We start from the raw sequence: 16422 nt of genomic DNA, 5'->3' as shown, positions 1-16422 counted from the left end.
TGTCCGTTTGCCTAACCTCATAGTCGACGTCCCCGACTCACCGTGTGACCTCGAAGGGCCCTTGCCACTTGGCGATTAATTTGGAGCTCGACGTGGGCAGCAGGACGAGTACCTTATCTCCCGGAGTGAACTCTCTAAGGCGCGTGCCCTTGTTGTACAGGCGGGTTTGCCGTTCCTGGGCCTGCCGCAAATTCTCCTGAGTTAAGTGGGTGAGCGTGTGGAGTTTTGTGTGCAGATCCATTACGTATTGAATTTCATTTTTGCTCTGCGAAGGTCCCTCCTCCCAATTTTCCCGCAGTACATCTAAGATGCCGCGCGGCTTACGCCCATACAATAATTCAAACGGGGAGAACCCCGTGGAGGCTTGGGGGACCTCTCGCACTGCAAACAACAAGGGTTCGAGCCACTTATCCCAGTTACGTGCGTCCTCACTTACGAATTTTTTGATAATATTCTTGAGGGTGCGGTTGAACCGTTCGACTAAACCGTCCGTCTGTAGGTGATACACGCTGGTGCGGATCGGCTTAATACCCAGTAGCCCATACAGTTCGGCCAGTGTTCGTGACATAAACGAGGTGCCTTGGTCAGTCAGAATCTCTTTCGGGATTCCGACCCGGGAGATGACGTGGAAGAGGGCCTCTGCAATACTCTGCGGAGATATTGCAAAGAGGCACCGCCTCCGGGTATCGCGTTGCATAGTCCACCAGAACCAATATAAAGCGGTACCCTCGTGTTGACCGATCTAATGGCCCGACGAGATCCATCCCAATTCTTTCAAACAGGGTCTCGATTAATGGTAGGGGGCGCAGAGGCGCTTTTGGAATGGCCGCTGGATTTACTAACTGGCATTCGCGGCACGCCGTACACCACTTACGGACGTCGCCGCAAATCCCCGGCCAATAGATGCGGGCCATTATCTGGGCGAGTGTTTTATCCTGCCCGAGGTGTCCCGCCATGGGATTAAAGTGAGCCGCCTGGAATACCAATTCCCGGCGGCTCTTTGGAATTAACAACTTGGTGACACGCTCCTTCGTCTGAGTGTCTTGCGTCACTCGGTACAACCTATCCTTTAAAATGGAAAAATAGGGGAAGGTCGGGGTGGCGTTCGGCTGGAGCGTTTGACCATCGATTACTCTCACTTACGCGTGTCGCAGAGTTTCGTCTCGCGATTGTTCCAGTGGGAAATCCGCGAGGGATTCCCCAATAGAAAGAGGAGGGGCCGGGGGCTCCTCACTCTGTCGCGGAGATGACGTGGACGGCTCTGCGACCGCAGCTCCAGCCAAAACGACACCGGGACCCCCCCCCCCCCCGCTAACCGGCAGGACCCACTCTTTACTAGGTGTGCCATCAACCCCCGGAATCCCGGCCAATCAGTCCCCAAGATCAAAGAGTGGGTAAGGCGAGGATTAACCGCCGCCTTTACTATGGATTTGTCCCCTCTGAAATGTATGTGGACCGACACCAATGGGTAGCAGTGAACATCCCCGTGCACACACAACACCTTCACCCCTTGTGCTCCCCCCAATGCCTCGTCTTGCACCAGGCTTTGGCGGATCGAGGTCTGGTTGCAACCCGAATCCACCAACGCCTGATATGTCGCCCCTTGTACACTTACCGGTATGCGATACGCTCCGGCCTGATCGAGGGCAGCCTCTGGCGCATCGGGGATCCGCACCACCGCCCCCACCTCCATCGCGACACACTGTTGCTGCAGGTGGCCCGGTTCCCCGCAGCGCCAGCAAACCGGCCCGGGCCTCCCCTCTGCAGCTGTGGTTTGAGGGTCACTCACCTGAGGGGGGGGAGAGACAGACACAGAAGGGAGAAACGGGAGGGCACCACGGGTGCGGCGGGCCGGCTGGGGTGGCGCCGGCCCCCGCCTCCGTGGTGGGGGAATGGGGCGAGGACGGGACACGGGAGGAGGGGGAAGAGAGAGAGGAGAGAGAAGATGATGACAGCCTTTGTCCTGCCGCCGGGACAGCCGCCAGATGATCCTCCGCCAGTCCTACGGCCTGATCCAGCGACGCCGGGCGGTGGCACTGGACCCACTCCGCGGTTCCGGCGGGTAGGCGGGCGATGAACTGTTCCAGCGCCACCTGGTCGATGATCCCCTCGGCGTCGCGATCTTCGGCCCTCAGCCACCGCCAGCAGGTGTCCCGGAGCTGCTGCCCGAACGCGAAGGGGCTGCCGACTTCCTCCATTCGCAGCGCGCGAAAGCGCTGGCGCTGCTGCTCCGGCGTGCGCCCCACGCGCTGGAGGACAGCCCGGCGAAGGTCGGCGTAGGCCAGCCGGTGGTCGGCGGGGAGCTGTAGTGCGGCTAACTGCGCCTCTCCCGTCAGGAGGGGGAGGAGGCGCGCCACGCGCTGCTCCATCGGCCACCCCGAGGCTTCGGCGACCTGTTTGAACAACGCGATGAATGCCTCGGGGTCGTCCTGCGGGCCCATCTTAGTCAAGGTGATGGGAGATGGGCCCGCGGCTGGGGCGCTGGTGGACCCCGCCGACGCGAGGAGGTGCCGGAACGCCTCTCGGTCTTCCTATTGAGCCAGCACCAGGGCTTCGAAGCGCTGCTCCTGCTCCTTCTGGAGCGTGACGAGTGCCTGGTGCTGGCTCTGCTGAGCCGTGGCGAGGGCGTAGATCAAGTCCGCGAACGGGGAGGATTCCATGGGGCTGCAGGACAGGTGCTCCATGATTCCTGGGTTTCGGCACCACTGTAAGGTTCACTAGATGTGGGTGGAGCACAGAGGACGGCAGGACAGAGACTGAGTTCGCAAAAACTCTTTAATTTACACTTTTCAGTGGAAACGTTTCTCTCTCAGCCACACACGCACGCACAAACATTCCGGTCCTCGGGTTATGGAGAGAGCTCCTCTGCTCTCGCTCTCCCTCCTTAAATAGCCCGGTTTACTGGGGAGAACACACACAAAACATAGATTAATCACACTCAGGTGAAGCGATTCTGCCACTTACCTTCCCCAACTCCGCCCTCCTGTCACAGACCGGCGCTTGACCACGCCCCCGCTGCCACAGTATCATTAGCCAATTTTAGCAGCACATAGGCCGAGGCATTAATTTTGTTAACTGTGACTGTGGTTCCTCCTCCTAAAAATGTTAGGACCAATCCACATTAGTGCCTGGGGTTGTTCATGGGTTGAGGAGAACATAACCATTAAAATGAACAGGGACATGTTTTTTATTTGTTTTATTTTTTTAATAAAGACACTGATGAATCCAGGGTCGTAAAGGTGTAAAGCTATGCCAGGTTAGCAATATCCAGACCAGGAGTAATTGGTTGGGACATTAGGTTATGCAATAGCACCACAGACCCAATAGTTACCTACAGTGGGGCAAAAAAGTATTTAGTCAGCCACCAATTGTGCAAGTTCTCCCACTTAAAAAGATGAGAGAGGCCTGTAATTTTCATCATAGGTACACTTCAACTATGAGAGACAGAATGGGGGGAAAGAATCCAGGAAATCACATTGTAGGATTTTTAATGAATTAATTGGTAAATTCCTCAATAAAATAAGTATTTGGTCACCTACAAACAAGCAAGATTTCTGGCTCTCACAGACCTGTAACTTCTTTAAGAGGCTCTTCTGTCCTCCACTCGTTACCTGTATTAATGGCACCTGTTTGAACTCGTTATCAGTATAAAAGACACCTGTCCACAACCTCAAACAGTCACACTCCAAACTCCACTATGGCCAAGACCAAAGAGCTGTCAAAGGACACCAGAAACAAAATTGTAGACCTGCACTAGGCTGGGAAGACTGAATCTGCAATAGGTAAGCAGCTTGGTGTGAAGAAATCAACTGTGGGAGCAATTATTAGAAAATGGAAGACATACAAGACCACTGATAATCTCCCTCGATCTGGGGCTCCACGCAAGATCTCATCCCGTGGGGTCAAAATGATCACAAGAACGGTGAGCAAAAATCCCAGAACCACACGGGGGGACCTAGTGAATGACCTGCAGAGAGCTGGGACCAAAGTAACAAAGGCTACCATCAGTAACACACTACACCGCCAGGGACTCAAATCCTGCAGTGCCAGACGTGCCCCCCTGCTTGAGCCAGTACATGTCCAGGCCCGTCTGAAGTTTGCTAGAGAGCATTTGGATGATCCAGAAGAGGATTGGGAGAATGTCATATGGTCAGATGAAACCAAAATAGAACTTTTTGGTAAAAACTCAACTTGTCATGTTTGGAGGAGAAAGAATGCTGAGTTGCATCCAGAGAACACCATACCTACTGTGAAGCATGGGGGTGGAAACATCATGCTTTGGGGCTGTTTTTCTGCAAAGGGACCAGGACGACTGATCCGTGTAAAGGAAAGAATGAATGGGGTCATGTATCGTGAGATTTTGAGTGAAAACCTCCTTCCATCAGCAAGGGCATTGAAGATGAAACGTGGCTGGGTCTTTCAGCATGACAATGATCCCAAACACACCGCCCGGGCAACGAAGGAGTGGCTTCGTAAGAAGCATTTCAAGGTCCTGGAGTGGCCTAGCCAGCCTCCAGATCTCAACCCCATAGAGAATCTTTGGAGGGAGTTGAAAGTCCGTGTTGCCCAGCGACAGCCCCAAAACATCACTGCTCTAGAGGAGATCTGCATGGAGGAATGGGCCAAAATACCAGCAACAGTGTGTGAAAACCTTGTGAAGACTTACAGAAAACGTTTGACCTCTGTCATTGCCAACAAAGGGTATATAACAAAGTATTGAGATGAACTTTTGTTATTGACCAAATACTTATTTTCCACCAAAATTTGCAAATAAATTCTTTAAAACTCAGACAATGTGATTTTCTGGATTTTTTTTCTCATTTTGTCTCTCATAGTTGAGGTATACCTATGATGAAAATTACAGGCCTCTCTCATCTTTTTAAGTGGGAGAACTTGCACAATTGGTGACTGACTAAATACTTTTTTGCCCCACTATATTCTGATATGGCCAATAGCAAAAAACATTTATTAACCACACTACCACAAGTGGCACACAGCAGGAAAAGGCAAAGATAACTGTGTCAATGTTCCTACATATCTACATATATTTTGCATATCATTGCATATCAATAACATGAGTGCAGGTCCGGTAAAATAAAACAAAACTGATCAGTCCAGTCAGATTTTAACTGATGGTTTTCCTGATCCACTTTGCACTTTTTTGTGCAGGCCATGTTCTTTGTTTAGGACAGTTAACGTTATCATCTGACTTACTTGAAATATTTCACTTAGATGGCAGGCGGCTTAGGTGGTGTGCACGCAGTACGTCTCTTGGGTCTTTTATGTCTACACGCACTTTACGTAGGGCATATGTTCTCTGTTCATGAACTATCTGATATGTAGGTAGAGGGCTGCCAGTGAGGACTTCTAGTCAATTCAAGTTTATTTGTATAGCGCTTTTAACAACAGACATTGTCGCAAAGCAGCTTTACAGAAAAATAAAGACTTTAAACATGAGTTAATTTAATTTTATGCCTGATGAGCAAGACTGTGGCCATGGTGGCAAGGAAAAACACCCTCAGACAACATGAGGAAGAAACCTTGAGAGGAACCAGACTCAAAAGGGAACCCATCCTCATCTGGGTGATAACAGATAGTGTGATTATAAATAATTTGCTTCCATCACTGTGTCCTATATCGTCACGAAGTACAACTGTGTAACCAGGAAATTCATTATAGTTTCAGCATGAAATATATTTTGTTGACGTTATCGACTGTTCATTGATGGAGACTTGAGTGTAAGACTGTACATGATCACTGCAGTCCTAAAGTTGTTATGGCTATTGTAGTCCTCAGCCATAATAGCAAAACTGGCCAGACTTCTACCCTAATTAAATCTTTTCCCCTCCCATGGGTCTTAAAGTTCTGCAGGATTGTTTTAGTAAATGGAGAAAATTCAGGCACTCTAATGTGTCTGATGTGTAGACGTGACTTCAGTTGTGATGTATAAGTTTGAACCTAATAGCATTTTAATATACAAATGAAAGCAATTTAATTTTTTTATTCAATTTGTTCATAATTATTTATTCCATTTATTAAAAGCCTTTATGAGATGCATAAATGTATGCATACTTCTGTCAAGCACCATTCTAATGACTGGGGTTGCTAAATGTATCAGCTTATCTCATCAGTTGCACTTGCACCTAGGTCTACTTGAAGTGAGTGTTCAGTACAAGACCCGGCTGGTGAGGAGAACTGATTTACAGGGTGGTATTTTGCCCTCCCACGTGGTGAATCTGGTCGTGCAGGTGCACAGAGCCACTGGCCTGCAGGCCACAACACGGTGAGTTATTTGCCCATTTCCTATGAGTTTTCTCTTTCCACCTAGCACCTTAACCAATGTATTAGAACTCAAAATGAAAAGACTATATGTTGGTCAGAATTATGAATGTGGTTAAAAGTTAATGACAAGTAGAAAGGATGTTATCATTGTTTTACGATATACTAACTGTCCTGTGGGTTTATTTATTTGTTTGTTCATTTTTTAATAATTACCTGTTCATATTGACCTTGATAAAATTCGAGCCTGCATTCTCCACAGTCCAACAGACTTGTGTCTACACACAGGGCCATAGGATTGCAGAACTACGCAGAGGTGGGAGTTAATGCATTCGTCACTTTGCAGCTCTCATTCCTGCCTGAGAAGGAGAGCAGGAGGACACGTGTAGCAGCCAGGAGCTTTTGCCCAGAGTTTGAGTACCACACTGAGTTTTGCTGTCAGCTGTTGGTGCAGAGGGAAAGCGGAGAGTGTGTGAGTCTAGCTGAGGTGCTACAGGATGCTATGGCCATTTTCACAGTTTATAACAGAGATAGACTCAAAGGTGAGCAATCTGATGACAGCAAGAACTATTGGTTAATCATATAAATTGATCTAGCTGTCATTTGTGAATAATAATTGTAATATTACAGTATTATATCACCCTGCAGTATTCATAATATTGAAAGCCACAGTGCTTAATTAAGCATCTTAATAATCCTGACCATAAAAAAAAGATTTTGGTGAATGCAGAATGTTTTGATGGATTAAAGGAGGAGCTGGTAAATTTTAGAGCCTTCTGTAACCTGCCATAAAAACATTTGAAAAGACTCCCCCTTATCCCAATCCAGTCTTTCTCTCCTGTTGAAACTATTTCTTTCAGCTCATGACCGAGAAACTGAGTAAACATTTTTCATGCCCATCGTTGATTTTTAAACAAATCTTCTCATTCAGTGATGAACACATCAAGATCTGAAGATAGCATTCTAGGCTCAGTGAAAATTCGGCTTGCTGACCTACTTTATAAAAGAACAGGTGAGAAGTGTACCGAGTACTGAACTTTAAACTTTAACCATAACAGTAGTAAAACCTGTTTTGTTTTGTTTTTTAGGTATATCTGGCTGGTATAGTCTATCCCTCCCTCCAAGTGCATCTTTACATCACAACCTAATCTCAGTCGGAGGACTCGAGCTCTCCATAAAATTCAGCCATCACACAGACCGGGAGCATGTCCTCAATTCAGCACAGATCCTGGGATGGGAAATCGAGAGGCACAGTGAGGAAGATCAGGAGGATGAAGAGAAAGGGGACATTCCTTCAGAAAGAATGTGCACAATAACATTTTCTATCATTATCCCCAGAGCCTGGCTACCCATCCAGTTCCTGCTGCTCCCAGGTCACACAGAGCTCCAGAGATCGACCTATTGTTACTATAGATACAAACTCTATGATCAGGAGGCCTTCTGCTCTGAGCTGAGACATCCAGCTCTGGAAGAGGGTGAGGGCATGGCTACAGTGGCATTCACAGGTACCCAGGCTATAGAACTGAGCGTGGCCCAGCCACTGCTCTGGTACCTGAGGGAGGAGAAGCTAGAAGTGCAGCTGTGGGTATCTTTCACTAAGGAGAAGAGGATGCGACCTCACAAGTTGGATTGCTTGGTTGGGTCTGCCTTTGTGGCTCTTTCAGCCCTTGCAACAACTTCAAAGCACAAGAAGACAATAAATGGTATAGTAATATTTATGTTTATTAGGTACACCCAGGGGCAGCACAGTGGTGTAGTGGTTAGCACTGTCGCCTCACAGCAAGAAGGTCCGGGTTCGAGTCCCGTGGCTGGCAAGGGCCTTTCTGTGCGGACTTTGCATGTTCTCCCCATGTCCGCGTGGGTTTTCTCCGGGTGCGGTTTCCCCCACAGTCCAAAGACATGCAGGTTAGGTTAACTGGTGACTCTAAATTGACTGTAGGTGTGAATGTGAGTGCGAATGGTTGTCTGTGTCTATGTGTCAGCCCTGTGATGACCTGGCGACTTGTCCAGAGTGTACCCCACCTTTCGCCCGTAGTCAGCTGGGATAGGCTCCAGCTTGCCTGCGACCCTGTAGAACAGGATAAAGCGGCTAGAGATAATGAGATGATATATATATATATATATATATATATATATATATATATATCTGTGTGTGTGTGACCATCAGTCAAACCAATGAACGTTTGACCGATGGTTGACCGAATCAACGTCAACCGGTTAATTTTTTTTTGGTTGTCGGTTAAAAAAAAAATCAATCATTTTGGAGCGGAGAACCTGGAATTCTGTGTTGTAAACGCTTGGGGCATGCCATGTGGTGTAAAGACGACAGCTGACAAATCAGAAACAACCCCCATTCAGTCATGTCCCGCCCTCCCGCCCCAGTTGAAGACAGCTGACAAATCAGAAACACCCATTCAGTCATGTCCCGCCCTCCCACCCCAGTTGAAGACAGCTGACGCTCGGCGAAAGAAAAGTGTAGACACAGGCTTTTTAGCTTACAAATTACTATTCTGTTTTTTTTTTTAATTATTATTGTTAGAAGGCACATCGAGTTTAGTCCTGCATTGGCCAGTGCATTCTGAAAGTATGTTTCGGTCTGTAGCCAACAATGCATGTTATTGCAGATCATATCTCTCCACACAAACTAAAGGCGCAGATGCCAACTTTTGGAGGGAAGGGGAGAGAATGAAATGACAGTGGTGTCACTCTGGAGGGGGAGTGACAAACGCAGCTTTTATGTCTGTGAGCCAAGTCGGTGACGGCTTCAGAGCAGCTTCAATACCATGCAGTAATGGCGTGTTGATATTGGTAACGGCATTATAACGATTGTAGCTAATTAATTAGATTACCCGGCGTTATAACAGCCTTTATTTTAACACCGTTATTCCCATCACTGAATGTTATGTACTTCTTCTAGCACTTGACTTTATTTTCAACGCCATCATGGCCAACTGAAACTGTCTCTAAGCTGGAGCCATTTGTCCTCCGCTCCAATACAAACCCCTCGACATCAGTGCCGCATTTGACTAAATGTTTCGCGCTGTAGAAAAGGTAATGTGAGTGGAGGGCAGCGACTGGGACTGAATGTGCGGATGCTCGCGGTTAGATTTAGAATAGATTCTAATAATTCCAATTCTAGAATTTTAAACAGGGATGCAAACGGCGTGCCTTTTGGCGGATGCCGCCTTTTTCACGGCTGAATCGTGCAGATCCGATTTTTTTTTTTTTTTAGGGGGGCGTTGGAGTGTCTGAATAATTTCATCAGAGTAAATTCTGTATTAAAATTACTAAATAAGCAAATGCCGTTACAGTCCATGAAACACAGGACGTATGAGAAGAAAACAGTAAATCAGAAAGCTGCGCACATTTGCGCAGCTTCCGCGAAAACGTGCGCAGCTTTCTGATTAACTGTTTTCTTCTCATACTTCCTGTGTTTCATGGACTGTAACGGCATTTGCTTATTTAGTAATTTTAATACAGAATTTACTCTGATGAAATTATTCAGACACTCCAATGCCCCCCTAAAAAAAAAAAAATCGGATCTGCACGATTCAGCTGTGAAAAAGGCGGCATCCGCCAAAAGGCGCGCCGTTTGAATCCCTGTTTAAACTCGTAGGTTAACCGACTTTAACCGGCTAATGAGGCTCGGTGGTCGGTCATGATTTTTTTTAGTTTTCGCCACCCCTAATATATATATATATATATATATATATATATATATATATATATGTGTGTGTGTGTGTGCGCGTGTGATATATATGACTTTAATTTTAGGTACGGTGGGGGGTGGATTCTAATACCAAGATAAGCAAGTGAATTATAGACTGTTAGTTTGGATAAGTATTGAATATTTTTAGCAGCCATTTTATGAGGCATTCATGTTGATTTTAGCCAATTAATTTTATATCCAGTGAGGCCATTCTACTTTTGTAAAAGGTTGAGTATGTTTTTAAAGAAAACTTCCACTTTAGAGACATATAACAAAAATATTGTCAGCATAGAGAGACCTACAGTGCTTGTGCTAATCGGATAGTGCTAATAGGATAGTTTAACTTTAATGTTTTCACTGCTTGTGCAATCAGTGCCATTGCTCGAGCAAAAAACAGCAATGAAAGATGGCAGCCTTGTCTAGTTGTAATGGGAATGGCCCTTTACGGTCTTCTCCAGTCATTAGGCATTGGATAATGACAGCAAATTAAACTGAATCAATTACACTTTCCTCCCAAATGTATCAAAAAGACTTCATTACTTTGAAGTTTTTTTTGATTGTTTGTTTTTTTAAAAACACTGTACATGCTAGTGGTATCTGGTGGTCAAAACCATGAAATACAGCTCATGGTGGATCTGTGCATTCCAGTGCTGCCTTTTTTTTTTAAACAATAGTCAACTCGTAACATTTCATAATGTTGTGTATGGCTTAATGAAGAACAATCCCTGTGTGTGTGTGTGTGTGTAATTCATCTCATCTCATTATCTCTAGCCACTTTATCCTGTTCTACAGGGTCGCAGGCAAGCTGGAGCCTATCCCAGCTGACTACGGGTGAAAGGCGGGGTACACCCTGGACAAGTCGCCAGGTCATCACAGGGCTGACACATAGACACAGACAACCATTCACACTCACATTCACACCTACGGTCAATTTAGAGTCACCAGTTAACCTAACCGGCATGTCTTTGGACTGCGGGGGAAACCGGAGCACCCGGAGGAAACCCACGCGGACATGGGGAGAACATGCAAACTCCACACAGAAAGGCGCTCGCCGGCCACGGGGCTCGAACCCGGACCTTCTTGCTGTGAGGCAACAGCGCTAACCACTACACCACCGTGCCGCCTGTGTAATTTTTTTCCTTTTTTTTTTTAAATCATCACACCCTGACTACATAGGTTCTCAAAAGCTATGCCAATGGTGCCTAGTGTGCTACCCAAGTAGAGAACAAAATAAATGTCTTGCTTGTTCAGCAGATGGTTCCCATCTGTAATAGTGTAGGAAGTCCTTTTCTTGCCTAAGTTAGGGCATGGTGATGTTCGATGTATCTGAATAAGCATATGATGATATACAGTTGTGGTCAGAAGTTTACATACATGGACAGGAATGTCATGGCAATATTAGGCTTTCAGTGATTTCTTTGAACAGTTCTTTTTCTGTGGCAGAATTATTGTGCAACATACATCTTTAATAAAAAAAAAAGAAACTAGAATTTGGTACACAAGGTTTTGAATTTATTTTGGATTTACTGAAATCAAGACAGGGTCAAAATTTACACATGACCACTTAGATTATTAATTCAGTGGTGCTGAAAGTTCCAAAATGCCTTTAAACTTGCCAAGACCAAGACCTCCTAACTTCCGGTTTCTGGATTGACCAACAATGGAGAAAGTCCAAGGAGTTCAGAACTGAGAAAGAGGATCATAGATTTACGTAACTCGGGCATGTCTCTTGGATCTACTTCTAAACAACTGAAGAATTCCAATGTCATCGGTTCAAACAATTGTATGTAAGCACAAGTTATTGGGAGGTGAAGCCACTTTGCTGGAATAAAACCCAAACTGTCACCCTCTGCTGAGAGGAAATTGGTTCAGATGGTCAGGAACAACCCAGAAACCATCAAAGCACAGGCGTGCCATGAACTGGAAGCTGCTGGAACAACAGTGTCATTGTTGACAGTCAAGTGAGTTTTACGTTGCCATGGACTGAGAGGCTACCATCCAAGAAAGAGGCCTTTGCACCAAAATTGACACCTTTACGCTTGACTAAAGTTTTCTGTCCTGATGTCGATCAGATCGACATCAGGCCAGATCCTTACCATCAGACGTATCTTGGAAGGCGTAAATGCAAAAAACCTACCACTAACTCTCATATTTGTTGACTTTTCTAAAGCCTTTGATTCAATTCATCGTGGAAAAATGAGGGAAATTTTGATCGCATATGGGATACCAAGTGAAACAGTCGATGCCATTATGATGCTGTATAGGAATACTCAGTCGATGGTTTGCTCTCCCGATGGAGACACAGCTTTCTTTGATATCACGGCTGGAGTCCTGCAAGGAGATACCCTGGCTCCTTTCTTATTCATCATCTGCCTTGACTATGTTCTGAGAAAGGCCCTCAATATAAACCTAGAGCTCGGTTTTACTCTAAAAGAACAGAGAAGCAGACGTTACCCTGCACAGAAGATTACAGACGCAGACTACGCTGATGATTTAGCAGTATTGTCTGACTACCTGGAAAACGCTGTTTCTCTTCTACATCACATCGAGAATCTAGCCCAAGAAATCGGCCTTTATGTCAACGCCGATAAGACAAAGTTCATGTGTTTAAATCAAGGCGGATCGACTGGTGTGAAAAGCCTAAGCGGTGATTCAGTGGAACAAGTGGATGATTTTGTTTACCTGGGCAGCCATATAGCTTCTACCGAAAAGGATGCTGTTAACACCAGAATTGGCAAGGCATGGGGTGCTCTCAACGGAATGAGTCAAATATGGAAATCCAACCTTCCTGACAAGCTCAAAAGGAATTTCTTCAGAGCCACTGTCGAGTCTGTCCTTTTATATGGTTCAATATCATGGACTCTTACATCTAAACTCCAGAAAAGGATTGATGGCTCATTTACACGAATGCTCCGAGCTGCTTTAAATGTATCCTGGAAAGACCATAAAACTAACAAAGAGCTATATGGAAGCATTCCTCCTGTCACAAGCACGATCCGCCAACAAAGACTATGCTTTGCTGGCCACTGCTGGCGTAACAAGAGAGAGCTGGCGGCCGATCTGGTGCTATGGGACCCAACCCATGGCAAACGACCGCGTGGTCGGCCACCTAAAACCTACATCGACCAGCTAACCGAGGACCTGTGCTGTCGGCCGGACGACCTGCCTTTTGCCATGAGCGACCGGGAGTCCTGGAGAAGGCGGCTGTGTCATGACAAACCGAGCTAGCTCATCCTGAAGAAGAAGAAGAAGAAGAAAAGTTTTCAGCTGACCACATAGAAAAAAACCTTCTATAGAGATCTTGCAGCCACGTGACCGGAAAGTACACAGCCGCCATCTTGTCGGTAAAAAACACCGCTGAATACTGCTGCACTCGTGTACAGAATGGATCAATTTCAACCGACGGACTACACGGCTCATTTTTCTAATGAACAGATAACTAGATATATGTCTAAAATAAACGATCTACAGATTAGTGACCCTTATGGCTTACCGGACGTAGTTTTCACGACCGTGTCAGTGGATATTGAACTGCCAGCGGAATACCCAGACGTGTATAATTACCTCATCAACTTTCCCTCGCTGTTCAGTGGTGAAGCACTGCGTGCTTATAAATCTCTGGACAGTTATCTTTACAGAAATTCAGGATTTGTCAGCGACTCAGATGTGGCATCTTGTAAACAAGAAAATAATCCTCATTGGACGGGTAAGTCACTTAAGTATTGAGTATAGCACTGACCAGCCGATTATAGAATAGAATAAGGTAATTCCAGCTGTAATTCCAAATCGTCCGTCTTGTTTACCATGGATCTGGCATTGGAGAGGTAGAGGCTTAGCAGTGGAGATTTGAGTAGCTATTTTCTGCTTAGTCATCAGGCCGGCTCTGCCTGCAGCCTCACTTTTGCTTCCGCTCCAGACGCCGCCTCCTTTGCTTTCGCTCCAGACGCCGCCTCCTTCGCTTTGCTTCCAATAACAATCCAGGGAGACCCCGCTGGTCTCGCTATCTCGTCCGGAATGTTGTGCATGCGATGGAAATCGCTACAAACCGTCATTTTCTGCTGGAAACCAATGTCCAGTAAGTCCATACGGTTGTAGTGGATATTGAAGTCCGGTACAGACGAACAACACGCAAAAATACACACAAAAAACATAAACGTGCACAGGTAGGGAGAGCTTGTAGCCGCAGCCGTTGTAGTAGAATTGTATATAGTAGGCTTTTCCAGAAGAAAAGGTAGAAGTAGAACCAGAAGTAGAAGGCGGAAATATGGCGTTTGACTGACAAGATGGCGTCTGTCACAATCTGGATCGGCTGTGACGTCACATGCAAGTGCTCCATAGAAAAGGTTTATGGACAGATGAAAGATTGAGTTGTTTGGCTACAAAGACCAGAGTTACAGAGGAACATTATACCAGCTGTTAAGCATGTTGGTGGTAGCATCGTGTTCTGGGGCTGTTTTGCTGCCAGTGGAACTGGTACATTGAACAAAGTGGATGGAATAATGAAGGAGGACCTCAAACCATCAGAAACTTCAACACAACTGAGTGTTCCAACAGGACAGTGACCCCAAATACACATCAGAGCTGGTTGTAGAATGAATAGATCAGGCTTACATTAAGCTTCAAACAAGTCCTGACCTCAACCCTTTCAAAAATGTGTACTGTGCTTAAAAGTTGGGTCTATGCCAGGAAAAACACCATTTAATTGAACTTGACCAATTCTGCCAAGAAGACTGGTCAAATATCCAACCAGATTCTGCCAGAAGCTTGTTGATGACTACCTTAAGTGCCTGATTAACGTGAAACCTGCTAAGGGACATTTAACCACATATTAGGTGTGCTGTATGTATATTTTGGCCCTGTGTTGATTTCAGAAAACCCAAAATAAATTGAATCTTGTGCACCACATTTTTGTTTTCTGTTAAAGATGTCTGTTGTACAATAATTGTCCCACAGAAAAAGAACAGTTCAAAGAAATTATTGAAAGTGCAATATTGCCATGACATTATGTCCATGATGGCATTAATGTCTGTGTATGTAAACTTCTGACTGCAACTGTATGTATAAATTACTTCCCAATTTTGCCCCAATGCACCTGATACAGCAAAGACTATGCATTTCTGTTACAGGATTGTCAGGGTGACTCATAGCAGCTCAAGAACATAATATCAAATCAAATCAAGTTTATTTGTATAGCGCTTTTAACAATAAACATTGTCGCAAAGCAGCTTTACAGAATTTGAGCGACTTAAAACATGAGCTAATTTTATCCCTAATCTATCCCCAATGAGCAAGCCTGTGGCGACGGTGGCAAGGAAAAACTCCCTCAGACGACATGAGGAAGAAACCTCGAGAGGAACCAGACTCAAAAGGGAACCCATCCTCATTTGGGCAACAACAGACAGCCTGACTATAATATTAACAGTTTTAACAGGTATAACCCTCAACTGTCCTCATGGGGCCGTCCTTCACAGGAGCGGTGCGATAAAACTCCAACCAGACACAGGGCACCAGGATGGATCAAATCAAATCAAGTTTATTTGTACAGCGCTTTTAACAATAAACATTGTCGCAAAGCAGCTTTACAGAATTTGAACGACTTAAAACATGAGCTAATTTTATCCCTAATCTATCCCCAATGAGCAAGCCTGTGGCGACGGTGGCAAGGAAAAACTCCCTCAGACGACATGAGGAAGAAACCTCGAGAGGAACCAGACTCAAAAGGGAACCCATCCTCATTTGGGCAACAACAGACAGCCTGACTATAATATTAACAGTTTTAACAGGTATAACCCTCAACTGTCCTCATGGGGCCGTCCTTCACAGGAGTGGGGCGATAAAACTCCGACCAGACACAGGGCACCAGGATGGATCAAGCAGGTCCGAGGGGCAGAAGAGGCCAGCATCTCAATCCCAGGATCAACATGTAACTCAGAGGGACAGATGGGGGGGGGGGGGGGGGGGAGAAAGAAAACACGTTGTTAGGTATGCCCTAAAAATGACAAGTATTAAATCTGTGTGGTAGGCTCGCAGAGACGAGAGTCTTTACATCAGGCATGACGCACAATGGCATGTTAATATGGTAAAAAATATATCATGACCTGCTCTGGCTGGATGCTTGATTGGGTGATGGGAGCACACTCCTCAGCAATGATGAGATGCAGATGGGACCATTAGGCCTGGCCAAGACAATTCAGCTACATTTCACCGGGTCTGGGACATGCGACAGAATGTCTGACGGCCGATTCCCTGCAGGCTACGATAGCCAGTCGAGGTCCCCACCGTCTCCACCAAAAGATTTCCTGTTGACTCCATGTAACTCAGAGGGACAGATTTGGGGTGGGGGGGAGGGAAAGAAAACACAGGTGGTTAGGTATGCCCAATGTCACCTGAATAAGTAGGAACAGTATACATATTGCACCGAATACAAGCAGGGA

General features: G+C 45.9%; 1 protein-coding gene across 5 annotated transcripts in view; it reads left to right on the top strand.

Annotated features, from left to right (window-relative positions):
* The window catches only part of c2cd3 (C2 domain containing 3 centriole elongation regulator), a 103163-nt gene that overhangs the window by 74366 nt on the left and 12375 nt on the right, over window positions 1-16422 (top strand). For all 5 annotated transcript variants that reach the window (XM_060943715.1, XM_060943714.1, XM_060943717.1 and 2 more), the window contains 4 exons: window positions 6148-6283; window positions 6568-6821; window positions 7211-7291; window positions 7368-7982. In XM_060943715.1, the coding sequence (XP_060799698.1) occupies window positions 6148-6283; window positions 6568-6821; window positions 7211-7291; window positions 7368-7982 (1086 nt within the window). The remainder of the gene's footprint in view (window positions 1-6147; window positions 6284-6567; window positions 6822-7210; window positions 7292-7367; window positions 7983-16422) is intronic.

This window comes from Neoarius graeffei, chromosome 17, assembly GCF_027579695.1.
Source record: "Neoarius graeffei isolate fNeoGra1 chromosome 17, fNeoGra1.pri, whole genome shotgun sequence".
Lineage (NCBI taxonomy): Eukaryota > Metazoa > Chordata > Actinopteri > Siluriformes > Ariidae > Neoarius > Neoarius graeffei.
The sequence above is the reverse complement of the archived record's forward strand: the minus strand, read 5'-3'. Positions and strand labels throughout refer to the sequence as shown.